The sequence below is a fragment of the Ceratosolen solmsi genome, unplaced genomic scaffold (genome assembly GCF_000503995.2).
Source record: "Ceratosolen solmsi marchali unplaced genomic scaffold, CerSol_1.0 scaffold13, whole genome shotgun sequence".
In the NCBI taxonomy this organism is placed as follows: Eukaryota; Metazoa; Arthropoda; class Insecta; order Hymenoptera; family Agaonidae; genus Ceratosolen; species Ceratosolen solmsi.
The window spans coordinates 9,535,496-9,559,711 of NW_011948418.1; the positions used below are offsets into that span (position 1 = coordinate 9,535,496).

Here is a 24,216-nt window from a genome sequence, read left to right on the forward strand (position 1 = left end):
GAGAGATAAGAGAGAGAGAGAGAGAGAGAGAGAGAGAGAGAGAGAGAGAGAGAGAGAGAGTGATGGAGCGAGGAAGTCAGAGACGGGTGAGAAGGGAGCACCAAGGTTGGTCGTACCCATGACTCGGCTAAGAGGAGAAATAGAAAGAGTGCGAAGCAAAATCAATATTTAATAGATATCACCTTGGGTATCCTAATAATAAATGTTAATATGTGATAAAACAATAAATGGTCCACGACAGTAAAGTAAGCTCGTGGTTAGTTTTGGAATTCCTTTGATGAGTGTTTTTGGTACTGACCTCAATAACAACGATTGCATCTCTCATTTTGTTTTAATATGGCTTTCGCAACGAATTTGTCAGCTATTTTAGTTTTATTGTATTTATATATGCGTGTAATTATATTATTATTGATTTTATAAATTTAATTAATTTTAAAAATTTCCTTTTTAGTTTTTATTGAATATTATTTGCATATATACTTAATTTGATAAAAGTTACTTAGTTTAGATATTTAGATAATTAAATGAAATTACTTAGTTTTAAAAAAGTTAGTCATTTATAATAAATAATAAGAAATATTTGAATGAAATTTTTCATTTATCGCCAGCTAAAGAACACTAATAATGAACAACTCTACAGTTAATAAACAAAACATAGTTTATATATAAATAGACTTTGTAAATTATAAATAAAATTATAAAAAATTCTTTATACTGAAAATATAATCTCAACCATCGTATAGATTTAATTAGCTAATGGCCAAAGAATTACTTAATTTTTATACAGACAAGCTTTTCATGTTTTGAATATACTTTAGTTGGTTATAATTTTAGTTAATGTAATATTATATTTGATTTTACCTTTTTTTTTTTTTAATAATATAGTACGACTAACTAACATTTCGATTAATTTTTTTTCCATTACAAATTGTTAATGATAGTATTTATTTTTTGAAAAAACAAAGTTTTTTCTGTGCCTTCTTATTACGAACGATGACTGGCGCTATTTCTCTGAATAAATCTCTAGTAATTAATTAAATTCATTGCTGTTATAACCCACACACACACAAGTATATACTCCAAGGATAATTTTTGTTTATTTTAAATTAATTAAATTATATTAGAATAAAAGTAGAAGGTAACGGTCTGGTTACAAAAAATGTTAACAATTACAATTTTTATTTTCACATACAATATTTGAAATTATTATTTATATAATTTATTTAATGCAATATAATGATTTTATTTTTATTTAAGATATGCTTAATTTATAATATTCTACAAATTCTTTTAAAATATATATTTTGTATAATTTATACATTGGTAAAGGCATAAAGTTTATGTATTTTGATTTGCATTATTTAACGTCTGTGATACAAGAAAATAAGAAAAGCCTAGTGTTTTGAATAATAGTGTTTATTAATTTAATTAGGAAATATAACGGTCATTTTTTATTTTTTATTTTTAATTTTTATATCAATAAAATTATTATATAAAAATTATTATTGATTAGAATTTGGCAATAGCAAAATAAAATACTCATAGTACTTATAAAATTTTTGTTTTACTTTAAGTAAATTGAGCTGCTTTTCAATTAAATTTAAATAACTTCTAAATTAAATTTTATACGGATATTTCTTATATTATTGTATTATTGTAAAAGCATTGGCAGCGTAGAAAATAAGCCGGGACGAACGGCAGACAAAAGCCGAAGAAAAAAATATGAATGCTATACGCAAAATATCTTCAGCAATCCGCCACTACATTGCAAATACAAAGGGGCCGCTCGGCTATGCTCAGTTATACTCTCCGGCACCTCAGATCAATGTACACGCCGCACTCGCACCCACGTATTAAGCACCCTCGGACTCGACTCCCCTCACGATAATAATCACGAGATTCGCGAGATGTGGCACGTGAGCTCGAGCACGCAATCAGCCAACGCTGCATACACGGACAATCAGGGCGAGGTGAGGCTCCTTAGGTACTTTCATAAACCTGAGGCGTAAGCTTTTAAGAAGAGACCCACTGGACTTCAGTGCTTTGTGCCTTTCGGTTTCAGCCCCACTTTGACACTTTTTAAATTATTATTATTTTTTTTTTTTTAATTTTTTTTTTTTTTGTTTTAATTTGCAAAACAGCGTATTTTTCTATGTATATTTTTCTATGGTCGAAGATATGCCTTAAGCTTTGATTCTCATATCAAGAGTCTCTTACATAGAAAAGAAAAAAAAAAAAAAAGAAACGAAAAATCGATACAAAACTTATCGCAGCTTCGTCAGCTTATATTTTTTAACATTATTTTCAATAATTTTTTATTTTTCATTTCTCATCGTTAACGAACTCATCCGAACTTTCGGCCACGAAGGCGAAAGCTAAAACGTTTATTGACCATAAATAAGAATATCGGATTATCACACGAGAATTCTAAGAAAGCACATTACAGTGGTAAATAAAATACGTTCGCTAATCTTCTTTTCTATGTGTATTTATAGATTTTAACGTTTATGATTATAGGTCCTTGATGGAAATAATTAATTAACTTATCGAATAACACACGGTTGAACTTTAGATTAAGTAATATTTTCTTATCACATAAAGCACGTGACAATCTGGCGGATATTATTTTCAGGCGAAAATGGCCAGTGTCACTTGAGCATTTGGAGCGATAAATTTTAATAGAAAAAAGTTTGACGAAAAGAGAGAAAAAAAGTAAATAGAAAAAAATGCATTCCCAATAAGTACACGAAACGAAGGATTCGTTTCTGAAATGGTAACTGCTCGATGCAGCAGACATGTATATAGAATTAAATGCAAGTTGCGGCGAGAAAAAAAAAGTTTCTAATAGGCTCGAGGGAAATGACGATTCTAGTCAGCTGTTCCTTTTACTTTCGACGACGTAAACAGAAATTTGTTCTCGCTCGCGGACACTACTACCATCATCATTACTTGCCCGCGGGAGCTCTTATAATGTTGCGGTGGTGCTCAAGATTTGTACGATACCAGCTACGTTGATTCTATTAATTCTTAGACAAAGAGAATATTACTTTTTAGCCGACTACCCGATTTCTGTATTTTACATTTTTGCTATCGTTTGAATGATTTAGCTTGTGATGTTTGTCACGCTTGCACATTGACGTAATTGCTAAAAAAAAAAGTAGAATTATTTTTATTATTGCAAGAAATAATTTAACGAAGTTCTCCATCGTTTCTGCATGGTATTTTCATTTCACAACATTGAATATAAAGATCTGTTATATTATTTGGTTTAAAATATTTTTTATATAAAATCAAACAGTAATTTTTATTCTAGATCGTTTGATAAAAAAAAAAAAATTATACACTAGTTCATATAACTTTATATAATTTTTAGATAATTTTTTAGTTTATGAATTGACTAAGTAGCATAAGGAAATATGTAATAATAATGGAAATGTTGAAATTTATGGCAAATATTTCAGCTCAATTAATAAGAAATACTTATATCGTTAATAAAAACAATTTACAAGTGTTGTTTTTTTTTTTTTTTTTTGCTTCATTCAAAATGCTATCTAAAAGCTTATATAATTTCTAATATATTTAAAAACGTCAATCCTACTCGTTTAAACAAGTTTGAAAATTGTTCAATAATGGCACATCGAGTAAAAAAAAAACGGTAAACGTCCCACCATCTACTTATTCTGTGCTTGTGTTTGTCAAGCAGTGGAATTCTCTCTGAATAGAAATCTTATTACTTCAAATCTTCTCCATAAATGGGCAATGTTTTTATCGTGTTTTATGTGGAAATGCGTGTCGGAATAACTAACCAGAGAATAATTCAAAAGAAGATAATTTTGGTTTTCCGTTTAATGTTTTTCTTTTTCTTTTTTTTTTCTTTTTTTTCATGCTCACCTTCACATATCATGTGTAGCAAGTTGGTGGGGGCAAAGTAATTCAGTAGCAGTTTGTTTCTGCGTCATTGCGATAAAAATAGGATTGCATTACAAATATTATCTTTTATTTTCTTTTAGTGCTTCGGCTGTTTTATCTCTATTGTCACTTGTATTCTACTCAATTATCCCTGCTCTTTTAAAAATCGTTATTACGCGTACTCATAGATGATCGAACATTTTTTTCATTTATAGCTTATTAATTGAAATATATATAATTTTATATTATACATATAATCAATATTTAATTGATTGTGAATTTATGAACGTAAAATATTTTCATAAAAACAGATGGAAGCGTGAGTTTGGGTATATTAAGATATATTATATATCACAAAATAAATTAGAAAATTTTAAACAAAAGCACTTGGTGCATTCGTAACTCCCAAATATTAAAAATTGCTTATTTTAAATTTTGTCTTCCTATCGAATTAAGTGTTTATGAATCATTGTCTTCATTCATTTATCTTTAGAGTATTGATTAATATCAATTTATGATTTCGATAGCTCTTAAAAGCATTTGTTTGGCTTATCGTAACACTCGAAATCTTTTAATTATTTCTTAAACTTTTATGTTCTTGAAAAGTTTTAGTAGATTATTTAATTCATGAATTAAATATTATATTACACTCTAGTGGATATTTTTTGTATTAATATATGTGAGTTTTTTTTTTTTTTTTTTAAACTCCACTACAATAATATATAATATAAATTTTAATTTTATTAATTTTGATACTACTTCATTTAGATAATTAAAGAAAAGTTAACAGTTTTTAAACTAAATCATAATTAATTCTGTACATTTAATGTAATTTACAATTAATTTTATTGTTATGGAACGTTTATGTCACATTACTTATTGTAAATGAAATATATGAATAGTTTTTTTGTAATAATATTTTAATAACGATTTTGTGATAATGCTTTTAGATCATTTTGATTTTTATATCAAATAGTAAATTTATTATAAACCCTATTTTATCGTAATTTTTTAAAAACCATATTTATATAATATATATTTGTTATATCATTTGAAAGGAATAAAATAAATTATATGTAACGGGGTGGGGGGTGGGGGGTGGGGGGACGAAATTCTGGAAAAATGTTATGAATATTCCATAATAAACAAACGTAATCAGGCTAAGTACACATATTCGCTTAAACATCTTCATGTATTAATGTCTCAGAATCGGAATAAGTACATATCAAACTGGGTGTAAAGCTTGAAAATCATACGAGGTCATTGACAAAGTTACTTTCTCGTTGATATTTATGACGATGAAGAATTAACGTAAGACATTTAAAAACACGAAAAGTATATTCACAGAGACCCGCGAAGGGCTATTTATATTAGCTTTGATTAACTATTGCTAAGTGATGGATAATTTATTTGAAAAGTTTTAATAATAACAATCGTTCAGTTTTTACGTATATAATGCTTGACGTAGCTTTACTGTTAGCGACGATTAATCTCATGTCGAAAATTATATTTCATTATGTAAAAATATAAATTGAAAAGAACTTGACTGGCAAAAAATTTTTTTCTTTTCTTTTAATAAGTAAGTCCAATAATTTAATTGTTATTACAATGCTACCGTTTACATAAATTTCCTTTAAAAAGTTTGAATACCATTATTCTAAGTCGATGTCCTCCAATAATAATACTACTTACGTGTGTACGTCATAGAAAATCGTCTTAATTTACCGATGACTTGCGACTATTGTTTGCTGTAGAATGGTTTCCGGAATTGCATAATCACTATGATTACATTTATTTCATCTCCGTGATTTCTTACTTTCTTTTATTTTTTTGTATACTAAGTATTGTGATATTATTTTCAATTTGAAATAAAACTTATTGGTGTCAACTTCCGTATTTAAAATTGCCGACGACTGCTATGACTAAGACAAGTATTTTAAATTTAAATTAGTTAAAAATTTAATTTATCGATTATAAATTTATTGATTACATAATAAAATTAAAATACTTTATGAGCTATCTGATAATTCATAACTTTTTTTACCTTTAAGAATGTATACTTTTAAGAATTTTATCTAGATGAATGAATGATGAGCTTATAAAATTAGTAAAGATGATTTTTTTTCAAATTTGAATTATTCTAATGTATGGATATTAATTTTTTTCTTATTCATATATCATGTCCTCATTGAATTTTATATAATAACGACTAATATACTTTTTTTTTAAAGTTTTAAATTAATAGCTTTTTATACAATCTCCTTCTGATCTAAATGCGACATCGCGATTTCACCAAATTCTCAGAAATGAATATATATTAACTATATTAGAATGTTTTCCTTCATGTAAAGATCAACTATAGAGACTTTGACTAACTTCAGTTGTGTCTTGTGTCTTATTTGTATATACATACCTGTTTATTTGATTTTGCCAGGCCACGATGCATGATATTATTCATCCGAGCATCTCCGAGTATTTATATAGAAGAAGGAAACCATTATATTGTTTTCTGGAGTTTTTGATGGAACAAGTGTAAGGAAGAAGGACGATAATGTGTGAGTTCGTGTAATTAAATGAAACTTGTAACGCGAAGACGATTGAGCTGTTTTACATTGAGTGCTTACTATAATTAATTTTCGCATTTAATCGATCTAACCTATTCTCTGGTCTTTGGATAAGTAAAATGGTGCTGCTTTATATTCAAGGTTCTTTGTTTTTATGACGTGATTTGGCAATTGAAAGAAGTTGGACGATTATTATTGTATGCTTAGTAATATGAGAAAAAGCAATAAATAGAATTTTATATGGGTAAGTGTATTTATATAAATTTTATTATATTTAATTGACACACACACGCGCGCGCGCGCGCGCACACACACACACACACACACACACACACACATAGTGGGTGGGTAAAGGAATAAATGTATTCTCATATTTTCAAATTTTGATTGCAAATCTTCAAAACGAGAATTTAAAATATTAACATTTACATCATTTAAGTGGGTAATTTCATAAATATAATTTAATGTAATATAAAGTAATTTCAAAAAGTATTATATATTATTAATTAAGTTCGTTAATGAATAAGTTGTTTAATATAAAATTCCATCGTTCCTTTCCTATTTTATATTACAATATTGTTATTTCGTAGGATATTCATTGGGTATTTATATCATTAACTTAATAAATATTGATAACCGAATATATGATAAATACTGCAATATTAATATTTTCAATATTTAAAGAATAGTTTTTTTTTAACTTTTTCGTACAAATTAATGGCATTTATTTAATGGATAAAATTTTTTAGTTACGAAGACTTTTTTCAAAAATATATTTGTAATCATTTTGACATACAAAGTTATTGAATTATTATGGTATTTATTTTTATAAATCAGATAAAATTATTTTAATAGTTTATATGTATGAGTAATTAGTTTACTTACATTCTAAGTGTTAATATTAATTTGAAGAATTTAAATTAATTAAATTTTAATAAGTTTAATAATTACTGATGGTAATTCACTAAAATGATTTGGCGATAAATGATAAATTTGTTTATTCAGTTTTTTTATCGCAAAAAATTTTTAAAACTATTTTTCATTATACTTTGATTCTAAAGGAATTGAAAATTTGATTGATCTATGTGTAAAATCAATATGACTTGCTTTATAATAGATATTGAAAATTAATACAATAGATGGAATACATGAGGGAGTTAAAGTATTTATCAATCATCATATCTGAATGAAATAGATTGTTTTCAAAGTCATTAAAAAATAAGATAAATGATTAATTATTTTAAAATTAGATTTAATTTAGTTATCTAAATATTTGAAGAGTTTTTGGTATTAATTATAATTTTTTTATTCTATATCAAAATAAGAATTTTTATGATTTTATTATAATTCCATTCAACGATGCAAGTTAAATTTAACGAACCCTTTTATTCGAAAGAAGTTATTAAATTGATTTTATGTTCTTAAATAGTTCAAATTATTGGTATAATTAGTCATAAAGTGAAAAATAAAATTACTTCTTGTCCCAATTTCCATGTTATTGCTGAAAGCATTTTTAGTAATTTGAAAAATAAACTATACATTAAAACATAAGAGATTTTTTTATTTTTCTATCTATGACAGTATATGCAATGTATTTAAGCGAAATTAACATTCTTAAGTAATTTCCTGATACGTATTTATTTATTTGCATAACGTAAATCCTATGGAGATTACAAATTTCAAAATTAGGTAATTTCTAAGAAGATAAATTGCCTCATTTTATTATTATAAATAATTTATTTCATATTGAATGAGTTTAATATTTTAATCATTTATTTAATCATTTATCTTACAATATTTAATTTAACATGTAATTTTACTTACGAATTTTTTTTTCCTCAGTCATTAGAAAGAATTTGATTTTGAAACTACATTGACCCCAATATGATATCTTTCTATTATACATTTTTAAAGTTTTATTATCGATATTGGTATAAATTATATTTTTGAGTTATACATTTTATTTTTTATAAAAATGTATTACTATTGAAATTTAATTTTTTAATTTGTTTAAAATGACCTAGTATAATATATTATGACTTATGTAAGTTTAATAAGTACAAAGTATTTTAAAAACCTAATAGTTTGATTAATGAAGTTGAGGAATTATTATATTATAAATAATCATTCAATTAATACAATAATATTTATCGCTGAAATGTACGTATACATAAATAGAAACTCGAATTTCTTTTTATTGTTAGATTTTCTAAAACATTCTTTGAAGATATAATTTTTTTATTCAATCGATAATTTACTATTTCATTAAAATATTGTTATCATAATCTTAAACATGATATCCATATTACATTTTTGTCGATTATGAACAGTAAAATTTCTAACAGTATATTTTATAAAGAGAATGCAATCATTTTTAAAATTGATATAATTAATTAATAAATCGTTGAATTAATCGAAATAAATAATGTCTCATGCGTTTCTTTCTAATTTTTAATTACATATAAGGAGAATGTACTAATTATTTTTTAAGTTAAACCTAAGCTATGTATATATATATATATATATATATATATATATATATATATTTGTATTTGTATATTTTATTGTTATAAAAATTTAAAATAAAGTTTATTAATTTTTTAATATCACTCGATAGAGTCATATAGTTCTGATTTAATATAGTTGAATGTATATAATAGTCAATTAGTATAATCCGAAAGCATCATTATAAAAAATATAAATCTAAAATAATATAAAAAAATATATAAAATTACATTGTAAAAAAATATAGTTGTACGCAATTATAGAAGATTCGTAAATTATTTGAAAAGCATCCGAAGCGAATAATAATACAGTATTTTTTCTTCATAACGAGAGATTTATGAATAGATTTAATTATTTATCTTATGTACTTAGACATAAATAATTATTCATTTGTTTGTTTATAATAATAGGAATAATTAAAATTGAAGTCAATTAACTATTATTATACTCATATTTATAATTAAAAATTAAATATGCAAATGAAAAACTATAAGTAGTATAAAGCTTCTAGTTAAATTATAGGAAGCAAAATTATAAAATCAATACATACCACCCCTGTATGTTTATTATATATTTTTATTTTATTTAGACATATTACTTTTAATTGTTTTCTTTAATCCTTGATTTCACTTATTTGAAAAAATTTCATTTAATTGATTAAATTGCAACTTATTTATCTTACTATTAAATTTAAAACATGCATAAACTTTTTTTTTTTCTTTTTTTTTTTGTAAAGCGTTAGAAAAAAATTGTTATTAAATAAAAAGTTCTTTTATTATATTTCAATCTTAGAATTTTAACGATTTTAAAGAGATATAAAGATAATTATGATTGTAAGTGATAAGCGAATAAAGTAAAATATTCATGCCTTTTAAATGCATTGTACTTGGAAAAAAAATCACTTAGTTCGATTTTTAAAACAAAATTGCAGAACTAATATGTTGTAATTTTTGCGCATTAACATAAATGGCTATCAGTGTGTATTTTTAGTCAAATAAAGTATGTGAAATATATCGGTATTGATAAATATATGTAAATATAGTATCGGACTCGATTTTATCGCGATGCAAAAGAGAATGTTGTTTGCGTTAATTATCTTTTTTGGGTGTTACTCTTTGTTAGCAGCCAAGTTAATCAGGCCACAATATTACATATGGAAAGCAAATTTTGTCGTTAGTAGAATTTGGATCAGGACCAACGTACTTCGAATGGTTTATCTTATGGCATACATTATACTTTCATTTACGAGTGAATAATTGTCTGTTTTATAGTATTATATACAGTACTTTCGCAAGTTTTTGCAATTATTGAACTGCATAAATATAATGTAAATTTCAACATAAATTTTAGATTTTATTATAATAGGGAATGAAGTGAATAATAACCATAATTTCGTTTCATATTAGTGATAGAATAAAATGCCTATCCTAACTATTAGTATAATTATTTTTCAAATTAAGTATTTTCAAATTACGTTCTAAAATAAAGTAGGTGAAACCAGATTGTAGATATATAAAAGTGTGAGACGAAAATGAATTTCCAAAGGTTGTAATTCTTTTATGGATAATCAACCACAACATAAGTTGTAAAATGAAAATGTTAAGATTGGTAAAATGAATATGATTAAACGAAAAAAATGAATTTCATATTTTGCTATAAATGTATTAAAAAAATATTATTCTTAACATTCGAATTACTTTGGTTTAAATATATATAATAATATAATTATATTATACAGTCTTATAATCGGTAAATAATTTAAAATCAAAAAGATGTAATATAATTTTAGCTTTATCTATTCAATATGAAAAATAATCAAAATGCATCTTCGATAATTTTTCATTCATTGCTTCTATTGATTTTTAATAAGCAAGTAAAAATTATATAGATTGCAGCAAAGTTGTATAAACAAATTTAAGAAAAAATCTAGTAAAATATTGAAAGGTTACAAATTTCTGAAAGTTTCCAAAAATATTTAGTACTGAAATTAATTTTATATTTATGTGAAAATATCAATATATTTTTTTAAAAATCTTTTATTGTTACTGTTATAACAATTATTTGTTCAAATTATTAATATAATTTTCATAATATTTATACATGTAATCAGTAAATATTTATATTTTAAATAAATATATAATTAATTATTTCAAAAAGTTAGTTTATTAATATAGTTTATTAATATATAATCTAGAAAATATAATAATAAAATATTTTATGAATACATTGCTATAAAAAGTAGTCTAAAACTATTAATATCCTCTTTTCATCGTTTTAGAAGGTAGTTTTCGGGATACTTTTTAGATTATTTTAAACATGACTAATTTGCATGTATATTCTATTCATTATCAAAATAGATTTACGATATTTAGATAAAGGTTTGACAGCTTTCTACAACTATGCATACATTGTATACGCAATTCTTTGCCAAAATCGATATGAGGTATACGTAAACAATTAACAGTTATAGCTTTCAGATTTCACATTGCTCAATACGATTTTTGTTTTTGTATTTTCACTAATTATAGTATTATTATTGAAATAATTTTAGTTGAAAAGGGTTGATATAACAAATTTCACGCTATTTTTAATATTGATTTACTTTTAATAATAAAATATGATTAATGTAATTGATTATTTATGAATATATATATATATATATATATATATATATGTACATGATAGCGAAATAAGCATTTTTAAAATTAACAAAAGCTTCAATTCATAAAAAAATTGACAAATATTATTCTTCTGAATAATTAATATAAATTACAATTAAATTTGATTTGAAATTAGATCTTTTAATCGATGAAATTGCAATTAATTAACTTATAATTGTAATTATAAAATTGTTATTACGACGTTCCTAGCTACTATATAAAATATGTAGTTAAACGATAATGATAAAAGTTTAAAAACTTTGCTAATAAAATAATTCGTTATTCTATGTGTATGTTGTTAAGTTTTTAAATAATTTTTAATAATTAATCCGTATTTATAGGTAATATGTCTTTTTTGTTATAGATATTGAATCAAGATGACGAGCATAGTAGGAACATTAGTTCATGGCTACAGGGATATCATGGACAATAAGTCCGGTAAGTAACATAGATTCTTTACGAAAAGAATTTCAGAAAAATAATTTTCATTGACATTGGGAAAAAATATATCTTTTTGATTCGACATCATAATGTGAAATTTAAAGACTCTACACAAGATAAGATTTTTCATGCATTTCTATTGTTTTGTATTTTTTTTCTTTGATAAATCATTAAAAATTGTTTATATTCTTGTTAAATGAAATAATTACAATATCTAATTTGCTATTCAATATTTATACTATTTATTGTAATTAGTCTCTTAAACATTTCAATGAATAATATTATGTTTTCATTAAAATGTTATAATCTAATGATATTTTTAGTATCTTATTGTCGAATAGAATGTATGAGTATTGTAAATATCTGTATTATTGATTGCAAATATTTCATTTTGTCTCGGTTTCTTCTGATGTTTAATATTTTCTACCGATTCATCCTTATTGTTAAACACATGAATTTGGCCATTTTACAAAATTTCTTAAAAAATAACTAACTCTTCTATAATTTTAGATAAAATGATAATGAACAAATACTTTATTGATTAAAATTATCGTGGACTTGAATATGTTTAAATGAATCAAATAAAATCTTATATTTTATTTATTTTTTATATTTCAACCAGAAAGAAATAAAAACTTTTTATATTAATTTATTTTTAATATTTTGATGCAATTACAAAATATAATTGCTAAAATCAAGAAATTTTATTATATTCATTTATGTCAATTGTTTAAAAGTATCTCGCATTTCAATTCATAATTAAGTTAGAAAATTAAAAGAAAATATTTCAGTAAACTGAAATGAAGGAAATTGTTTTCTCTTTGTATTAATTCACAGTCAATTCTATTTACATGTTAATTGAAAAGCAAATAAATACTTATAACAATTTTGTAATTACATAACATTTAGAAATTCAATGTTTGTGTTAATAATTACTCGTTAATTCGTTATATTCATGATTAATTTATAATCTTGATAATTAATTAGTAATGTCGGCAATTTATAATTCAGTCGATGTTATTACAATAAAATCATGTATTTAAATTCTTACATAACTTTAAAATAATGTAACGTTAAGTAATTTTTTCCCTTGACAATTGAATATGACAATAAATTTGAAAAAACTAAATGGAATCTTAGAAAAATATCTAGGAAGAAACTTTTATGAATTGTCAATGGAAATATATATACGAGAAATAGAAAGTTATAGATCATAAAATTATTGTGCATTGGTGATTTATTTCTAATTTTAGATTTGATGAAAATAGTTGCTATCCACTTACATAGTTGATTTCAATTTTTAATAATTTTTTAAAGTTGAATCTCAAATTGAATACAAAGTTATTTCAGCTTTAGCGAAATCAGTCGTCGCTTCTCTTAAAAGATTCATAAATTTGTCACGCGACATCGACATTTTATCCGAAATCGAAATCTTGCCTTGAGTTTTAGAATTCGTTACATTTTTTAATTCCTCGATATTTCACTCGGTTCACACGAGTGTTGGCATAGACGAACATCCAAATATTATACCGACAATTACATAAAGCCAAAACACTTTTATATAAAAGTCTAAATATAATAGTGCTTTGAAAAAACACTACGTCACATATAATACATTAAGGTCATAATTTCTCCCACGAGCTGCGTATAGAACGCGCAGTCAGTAATAAAATCAGCTTGGAAGTCGTATTGGAAAGCCGTGTTGTATAATATTATTATAATTGATTCCATATAAACGGAATATAATGCAAACAATTACACGTGTGCGTGCGCGCGTAAACGAATTAGCGGCGGGAGGGGCGTGTGTGTGTGTGCGAGGAGGAGGGGCGGGGGTAAGGGGGTCAATAATTTTGGAAGCGGTGCGATAATTAATGGTATTGTTCTGGGCAAACACGGCCATCGGAAAGGAAAGAAGGCCGTTCTCTTCAAATCTCCGCGGAATCTAATGAAAGTCGGGGGGGGGGGCTGCCGGCGTAACCTTGGTTGAAGCGTTGGTCTGGTAAAGCTGGACGTAATCGGAGGACGATTCGCGCGTCGACGGTGATGGCAGGCAGGCGTCTTAGGCGTCGGCATCGGTGCGTGTGAAAGTGGCTCGGGCTCCGCGCCGTGGAACGCGCGCCGTCGTTTCGCGGTACAGCGAAACTTATAAGGCATCGGTCAGCATTGTTGCGACATAGTTAAATGCTTGAGACGTCGCGTAACATTTCTCTCTCTCTCTCTCTCTCTCTCTCACACACACACACACACACACACACTCTCCTTCGTGCATACAAGCGCGCGCGCGCGTGCGCTGTATCTCGCTCTCGTTCCCCTCCTCTGCGATCGCGAGACTTCATTTTTCGGCTGCGCAAACTTTTTCTCTCTCTTTCCCCCCTCGCTTCTTTGACTCCGTTACCCGGGGCGGATAATGTATTACCAAGTGCTCAGTTGACCTTGAGGGTATGCTTCAAGCTGATTTCTCTTGTTATGCCCTATGAGTTTGTCGATAGTACTTCGCCAACCTTTTCTCCACAGAATGGAATTCCGTTCTTGAAGAAGACTTTTCCAACTTGGCCGTAGGTGTATATTGCCAATAGCGAGGTTTGTGGTATGAATCGCCCGCGACCTGCTTTTTATCGTCGGACTTTTGCCTTCTCGATGCATTGATTCAGCTGAAAATTATTATCGTGAAATCAATTGTGTTTTAAAAATATGCATTTATTCAACTCACCTGCATGATGTTTTCCATAACTTTTAATGTGTAATTATGCGTACGACAATACATGTACGTTTGGAATGTATTTTAATAAAATTTGCTGATTCACTCTATTTAGTTAGGTTCGATCCAGCTAATTTACAATTAAATCTTGATGACATTGGATTATTATATATTTTTTGTTTACATGTAAGTAGAGCGAACGTGTTATCCAGTGTTATTAAATCGCTTGAACATTTAGAAATAAAAGAATCTTTTAACGTATTTACTTAAAAGTAATGCTTAACAAATTGATTCGAAATATTTTATGTAAATTCATAAATTATACATGAAATTACGCTATTTTTGTGTTTTTTCATTTATATTAATAAACTTTTATATTAATTATGCTGTAATGTATTTAAATGTCTATTATGTGTTGATTTGTTTTAAAATTTTTATATTTATACTAAGTGTCAGTCTTTAAATTTTTTACTTGAAAATTTATAGAAAACTATTTTGATGAGTGCTGAAATTCAATGGATATCGAAATATTTTCCATTATATTCTTATCCTTAATGACAATATAAAAATTTAGATACTTTAATTCATTAGTGAATAAGGGAAATGCATGTATTTAGTAATTTAAGTTAAATTAACGTAGCAATTCTATTCAATTAGTTTTTAAAAGAGGTTTGATTTACTCGTGTTTTAATCAAAGTCAATAAATTTATTATTCTAAAGATAAACATCTATGTCGAAAGTAGATTTAATCTTTCGAGTAATTTATCAGGTCACAGAAATCAGAAATCAGAAATCAGAAATAGTTTATAATTATATATGTATATGTATCTGTTTATTAAAGATTTGCAATTTGACAGACGAGTTTTATTATGGATTGTGTAAAATCTCATTTGGATTGGGTCATTTTGAATGTTTGTCGATTGTATTCTTCCTATCTTGTATTTACATAATTAGAAAACGACGATTTTATATTTTATGTATTTCAAATGTTGTAAAGAAAATTTTCACTGACGCTGATTTTATTGAAATGAAAGTACCATAAAAAGTCATTACTAATATTTAATGTCAACATACGTGTAACAAAATAAAATTACATTTCACTTTTCCGACAATACTTTTTCATAAAAATTGAATTTTACATGTATTATACCATATACCTTTGATTTGTTAAAGTATTTCCTACTGAAATAGATGGATAACATAATAAGTTTGTTAACTGTTGAACTGTTTCAAGTAAAACAATCTGCATTAACGATTAAAAAAATTAATCTATTAATTAATTAATTAAATAACAACAATAACAACAACAACAATAATAATAAAAATAATAATAATAATATAAATGATTAGAAAAAGTATTTAATATATTTTTGTTGTGGTTTATATAAATTTACGTGTTTTAAAATTTTAAATAAATAATTAAGTTAAATATATTGTTTTACGTAAAATTATTTATTTATTATTTTTAATAATAAAATATGTTCTAGATTTACAATTATTATTTTAATTTAAGTATTTAGGCATGTGATTACAGGAGGATATCTCATTAATTATGCTTCTATTACAGTTTATGCAGGTATTATATCAGAAAATGTACGTAAGAGTCTTGTTGACTGGTAGATTGATGAAACCGCACTAAAATTTTAATTCAAAATACGAATTATGTAATTGCATATGTAATTACTGTTCGGTTTTAAGAGTTGGTTGAACTATTTTCTTTACGCAAAATTACTGACATCGAAACAATACGGGATAATATCTCATAAACGCTATTTTTCTTATTTAAAATGTTAATGAATTTCTTCAGTTATTTTCATAATAAATTCGTTGAAACGGTAATTGAAATGTAAGATTGTAATTTCTAATTAGACATATTTTTATTGTATATTATTAAAGTGGTCAGATATAAGAAATTAAGAACTTTTAAATTATACATATTTATTTTTTATGTTATTAAAAAAAAAAAATGTATGGATTAATAGATATTGTCTTTAAGGCAAGTTTTTCTAAAATTTTGTAATCAACTAAAAATCTTTATATATTTTAGTCTAATCATTATATTTTACATTGCATATGATTTAAATTTAAATAGTATCAACTTTTACAATATAATATTTGCAAGCTATTACTATCATGGAACTAAATTTCTGCGCTAAAATAGACGTGCTGCTTGTATTTAATTTAATATGGAAAGTAATTAAAAGGAATTTTTAATGAATAATTGAAAACTATTATCGAATAAGTTTTTTATAAGAGGACAAATGGCATTCAGTCATTTTTAACTATTTTTACAATTTGTTTTCAATTTGTTTTCAAATATAGCCAAGGCAATGGGAAATTTGCAATTAAAGACGTTTAATAAGGACTTTGTTCCTGTATAAAAAGTAAAATCTTTACGAAGCTGTGTGGATAATTAAAGGGATCAAAATTCATTTGTCAATATGATTGGCCTGGATTATTGGTCGTATACACATTTAAGGTGAAAGATAATTAGAAAAGGACTAACTGAAACTTACTTATAAAAGCAACAAAAAAAAAAAAAAAAAAAAAAAAGAATTATGTGAATTTTCGTTTAGTAAAAAATCCTACGTAAGATATTAAGATATTTTATTACGATTATTATGGGAATGTTCTGTGTATTCTATTTTGGACCTATTTTTAGTATATTTTTGGATTTGACCATGCGAGAATGAAGATAATTTAATTACTTTTCATTTTATTTATTTATTTATTTTAATATTTATACTATATGTCCACGAATTTAAATGAAATATGTTGTTTTATAATTAAAACAGAAAAAAGAAAAAGTTAGAGAAAAGCTTTAGAAATGGAAGTAGTTGTATTCGGTAAAAAAGTTCCAGCATCGTTCAATTTATATTTTTCTATAATTAAATATTTTTAATGAAATGGAAATTTTTTTTACCCGTTTCATAGTTTTATTACAAAATTAATGTCTGTGGTTAAATTTATCGTACTCTAAGGATAAATGATTTTTTTACCTTTTAAATAACTTGAAAGTTTTTTTTTTTTTTTTTTTTTCTTAATGAAAGTTGTTTCTATTGTGTCGTATTGAAAAATCATTAATTCGGATTAAGAAAATAATATAATTAAATAAGATATGTTTTAATATTTTTCAAATTTTTTAGAAATGTCAATGTCGGTGTTGTTATTCGATTTAAAATAAATTGGAATTTCTGCCTAAATTGAACTATTAACAATCGTATTCGGGAATGCGAAAATTTCTATTCTCTGTTGAAGAATTGGGGAGGAATCGTTGTTTGCTTTACGACAATTAAGAAGTGTTAGGCTTATTGAATAATGTACTAATACATTAATATAAATACAATATGTATTCTCGGTCAAAATAAGGTGCGTTAAAATGAATATGCGTAAGGTATGTTTATACTAATTTTAGTCGAGGTCGTTATCAGTGATGTACTATACTTGCAGCAAATATTTTTCAATTTTACAGTCGTTTGTTTATGTAAATTATTTCAATTGTCATATTATCTAATATTGCATTATATGGTCATTAATAAAGCGCTTTAACAATTATGTAATGAAATAATGTATATACAGAATGGGAATGAATAATTGTGGTTTGACGAATTGTCTTTACAGTAAAGCATATACTAAATGTATTAGCCCCAACTTTAAATATTTCATTTAAATGCAGCTTACTAGACCTTTCAATATTTCTATAAATAAATAGAATATTATATTCGCATTAAAGAAAACCTTAACCATAGAATACTCTCGAAACTTGGTTTTCATTGGAAAGTGTATCATTAGCAGAATAATAATACGAATATTATAAAATAATATGGTTATTTAATTACTATTAGCATTGGCATTGATCGAAATAAAGACAAACTACATCCTCCTAGTATTATAATTGTAAGAACATATTACTTATATAAATACTCTTACAGGCACTTTAGTACATTATATTATAATTATTTATCTATGCAAAGAATTTAATTTGTTCAAAAATTTGTTATCGCTCCGTACTCCAATAAACATAAACAACTGTATTGGCTCTAGGATTCTATAAGTGACTGTAACGTCACTTTTCCTTTCTTTCCCTTCGCTACACATTGAGGTCTCTCGCACGAGAAGCGTTGCGGTGATGTGCACTTAATGTCCTTTGAGGCAGTACTTGCACCTAAAGTACAAACGAGAAAGAAAAGTGCTGTTAGCCGCTTTAGTTACGTACTTCGACACGCCTCATGCTGAATTTTCGCTGCACAACACTATCTGCTGCCGCGTTAACATAAAATTTTTAAAAAAGCACATCTTTTTACTCGATAAAGTCGCGTCTATTCACCCTTCTTTTTTTCTTTCTACCCTCGCGCTTATCTAACGATATTCTTCTACAATTTTACGCATTTTCTCACGCTCAGCGCTTTGAGTTTGTAAATTCGAGCTGCCGTTGCCGCTTCTTTCAAGAGCTTCGGCCTAGCCCTTTCACATCTTAATCAAATGGTTACATTGAGCTTTAAAGGCGATTTCTTACAATTTACCTGAGTAATGAATTTCGTGCTTTTATGTATGCCACTCCTAATATGACTTTTTCGATAATAAATATAGCATCGATAGTTTATTAGTTCTTTTCAAATTTGCCAATTACAACGTCCTATCGTTCGGCATAAATCTCACAACTATTATATAAAATCGAGTTTATAGTTGTATAAAAGATTAAATTTAATGTTGAACAACTTTAAAGTGAAAGATTTTCATTTACCCACATGAGATATTCCTCCTTTTCAATTAAGCACTACACATTTACGTTGCATCCTTGATATTAACATTAATTTGATATTTTATTTTTAATATTATTATTTAATGGCATGCCATTATGATTATATAAACATGATTTTCAATAACATTGATCGACATATTATTACGATGTTTTATTATGAGCTTTAATAAGAATATATATTATGATCAGTTTCCGTATTTATTTACTTACTTTACTTATAGTTTGATAAATATTATTCGTTAGAAAGAAGTTAAAAACTGTTTACCCTTAAAGTAATAAAAAAAAGAAAAAAAAGAAATACTCGCAAAATGATCAAAAATAATTATGCTATTACTTTGTTGCATTTCAAAGTAGCATAAATGTTTTAGCCTACAATGATAATATACATTTGCTGTTTGTATTACCGATATCTTGAAATATTACTCTAACAATACAAATGTCATCAATATCAATATTTTATACAACGCCTGAAATTTACAACTACAGGTTGTTTCAACCGAACCACTTTTGTGTGATAAATTAATGTTATTTTCAATCCAAAAAAAGATTTATATTATTATAATATGTTAATATAGAATTGTCATATATATATATATATATATATTTGCATTTATATTGTAGTTTTTATGTTTATATTATGTCGATCTATCATATTACTTTCAATATCTATTTTTGCACTTTTAAATTCAAATTAGTCTTTTTACTCTCAATATAAGAGAGAAACAAACGAGGCGCTTATATAACTTATTAGCAAGGAGTTTTTATAAAGTAATTACTGAGTGGACCAGTAGGTTTCTTAGGATAAGAAAAGAAAAAGGTATTTCTTAAGAATAGGAACTGCCATCTTAAATTCTAATAATCAATGATGATAAGAAAATTATTATTACCCAATTGTTTTTTTATTTATTACCCAATTTTTTTATATTATACCCAATTTTTTTTTATTGTCCTTTCATTAAAGGTGGTTTATTATCCAACTTTAAGATTCTTATTAATTCACGAAGGTATATTATTATATAAGGATGTTATTATAAGTTTAAAATTAAAAAAAATCATAATAAATGTATAAATATGGATAATCTTAAGTGGCATTTCTTTCAAAGTCTTAAACATATAATCACACAGTTTAATATAATCAAAATTGAATTACAAATAACGAAGATGGAATGATTGGGTGGCAAAATTTTCTAAATATATATTGACAATGTTACAGATCCTCGTGTTCAAGAATGGGCGATGATGAGCAGTCCTTTTCCGACGGTCGCCATTTGTCTGTCTTATGCCTATTTCAGCAAAGTCCTCGGTCCGAGGATCATGGAGAACAGGAAGCCCTTCAACCTTCGGCAAATCCTCATTTTCTACAATCTCGCACAGACTATTTTCTCCACATGGATATTTTACGAGGTCAGTATACTTCATAGGTGATTGTGCTCGATGTGGTTTTAACACTTAACGCGCAGGGCCGTACCGATATGACAAGATATATGTTGTAATTGTTCAATCGACGCACTTGCGAGTCCACCGTTTCAAGTACATTGCATTTGCCTAACAGCTTTAAGCATCTCTTTTGTCTATCAGCAACGATTGATTTGTAAAGATTAATAATAATATACTTAAAGCTTTTGTGTTAAGTACAAAGTCTTATATGCATTACAGTATTATAATTTATTAATGTAATTATGCAGTACATTAAAATACATATTTTTCCCGTTTTTTTTTTTTTTTTTTTTGGTATGAATTTTCTACCCCTTATTTAGTGTTTATTGTTTGTTAGACAAATTTATTATACCATTTGAACTTTAAGTAAGAATACAGTTTTAAAATTATTCTAGCCGTGACACACACTATTGAGATTCCATATTGATGGAGTAGCTTTTATAACAAAAATATGGTTACATACAACTAAAATGAGATGAAAAAGGATCATTATTACGTGTCATATATCATGCAGGGGAGATAAATTAGAATCGTTGTTAGTGAATTTGAATGAATATTTTGACGATGTGCATAATTTGTTAAAATTCTAAGTATAAAAGAAATTAAACTTTGAAGAAAAATTAATTGACAATCTACATAAATTCAAATAGATTAAGTAGACACATACAATTACGTTGTATCATTATTGAGTATAAAAGAATTCGACGGCACCATGAATAATATATAAAATATTTTAAAAAATTAAGTACCTAACAAGATATAATTAAAAAAAAAGTTTTATAATTGAATTATACTATTATTATCGCATAGTCAATAAATTGCAAACCTTATAGAAAATTGATACTCTATACCGCATAATAAATTAAAAAGCAGATTTAATTATTCACATAGTTATATATATATATAAAATAAGATATTAAATAATTATTAAATGAACAATATTTTATATTTTTCCATTATTAATTTTCTATAAATTAGGTCATTTCGTTCTTATTACATTTCGCTATATTATTATTTAATCAATTGCATAATAAATAGTTTATATACACAAGTTCAGAGTGATCTATAACAATGTTTAATTATGAAATTCAAGAATATTAAGTTTTACGTTAATAGACATACTATTTCTCCAATTATGGGAACCATTTACTGATGATCTTGAATATGAAGAACTTGAAACAAAATTTTTCATTAAAATAGAAGAAATATATGATTGAATTTTTTTTAATTATAATCGATTATTAATTATAATTTACTCGTTTGTAGGAAATTAATTTTGTATTCTTATTTTATTAGAATTTTATATTATAAAATATTTTATAAGAATTACGATGTAATGATAAATAACATTAATTAAAGTAATAAAAATATAATGAAAAAGATTTCAATGAATATTAAAAGTCTTATTATATACATTTGTTAATTTGGCCAATGATAGAAAATTAATAATAATTATAAGCGATTGAAATGATCGATTATAATCGTCATGTATTTCACAAAATTGCATGAAACATTTTATTCTTCAACTAAATATAGCCCTAATAATTTATGAAATTTTTCATTAGCAATGTCATTACTTTACAAGGATTTGTTTTGCTAAGAATAGGAAACGGTATTGAGGCACCTTTCTTGCCGACCTTCTCTAATAAATCATTGCGTGAATTTGAATCGATCGCTATTTTCTCTCTCTCTCTCTCTCTCTCTCTCTCTCTCTCTATCTATCTATCTATCTATCTCTCTTTTGCTTGATGGGGCATTATTACTTTCTTGTTACTTGGTAATCGTGCTCATTATTGCAACCCACAAAGTCAATGCAAACAATTGGACGATCGCGCGATCAGCGAAATACCGTAATTCGTGGGCTACGCGTGTGTTTATGTACACACGATTGGTGGGACACAATTGTGTTTTAAACGAAAATGACGATTCTTCTGTAGAGAGGTGCTCGTTTGTTAAAAGTTTTTAGTTACTCCATTTTTTTTACGCGTGGTTTAGTACTATGCCGATGAAATTACTTTGACTTAAAAGATTTCTTTGAAATCTAGCAAAGAAAGCAATTGCTATAAGCACTTGTACTGCTTTCGGAATAAAATGTTTTGCTATATGCTATGTGACCAAATGAGTGGCAATTTTAGGAAAATTAATATCGTAATACTTCAATACATACAAGCGCGAGCACGTACAAAGTCATTCCATAAATATTTTACAAATATGATCGAAGTATGTACTTTGAAAATTATATATTTTAAAATTATTGAAAATTCTATGCATTGGATGAGGTATATTTTTTGAAATTTTATTAACGTAATATACTCTAGTGCCATTCTTTTTTTTAAAATGAATTATATGATATTCAAGAATAAGATATGAAAAAAGTAAGTTATAATCATCGACATCGTTTTCTCTTTACTGTTTCGTATTGGCTTATATTATTCTTGCAAAACTATGTTTATAAATACTAATTAATAATTTCCGAAAATTTACCGGCCATTTTAAATTATTTAGATGCAATATTAAATAATTTACGTTTGTATAATGTAAAATATGTAAAAATATACAACAACAACAAAAAATGTCTAAAATATCTTTGCATTTATTATATTGGAAATCATTTGGCGATACTTAATTAAATTATCTTCGATTGTAAAAATAATCGTCAGTTCCTGTGATTATTTTTACAATCGAAGATAATTTTATTCTATGAAAATTTGAATAATCTTGTTGGAGGACAATTTGAAAGAAATTTAACGACACAGTATACAAGCTTGAAATTTTTGTTATTAAATTTATTATATTAATTTGAATATTTAGTATCGATGTGTAAAATTATATCCGTAAATAGATGATCGATATGTCTTGAAGTGTTGTAATAATAAATTTCTTGACGTGTATCAACATTCTTTATTCCGTGCGATAATCCAAGAAGTGGGTTTGAAAGCTTATCTCTGCCCTCAAAATCAAAATTTTCATTAAATTTGTGAAAATACGAGATTGAATTGTTGTATAATTTTGAGGATATTAGTCGTAACAGGAATTACGTATATCGAGAAACGAGATAAATAAGCGCGTATAATCGTGTCGTCGTCAGGTTATGTGAGTGAAAAGAAAGGAAATTTCTTCATGACCAATTACGTCATGAAATATCTTCTTCGTGGCTGTGTCATAATCTTTCGAAAAGACTCTCTAAAAATCACATCCGCTGTTAACCAAGAGGCGAGGTGTTGGACCTCCGGTGTTAAA

The 24,216-nt window shown here is 25.9% G+C and overlaps 1 protein-coding gene across 2 annotated transcripts in view; it reads left to right on the forward strand.

The window, feature by feature from the left end:
• Positions 1-24,216, forward strand: part of LOC105360298 (elongation of very long chain fatty acids protein AAEL008004) — a 47,106-nt gene that overhangs the window by 8,990 nt on the left and 13,900 nt on the right. For both annotated transcript variants that reach the window (XM_011497174.1, XM_011497175.1), the window contains exons 2-3: positions 12,003-12,076; positions 20,753-20,943. In XM_011497174.1, the coding sequence (XP_011495476.1) occupies positions 12,016-12,076; positions 20,753-20,943 (252 nt within the window). In that variant the 5' untranslated portion in view covers positions 12,003-12,015. The remainder of the gene's footprint in view (positions 1-12,002; positions 12,077-20,752; positions 20,944-24,216) is intronic.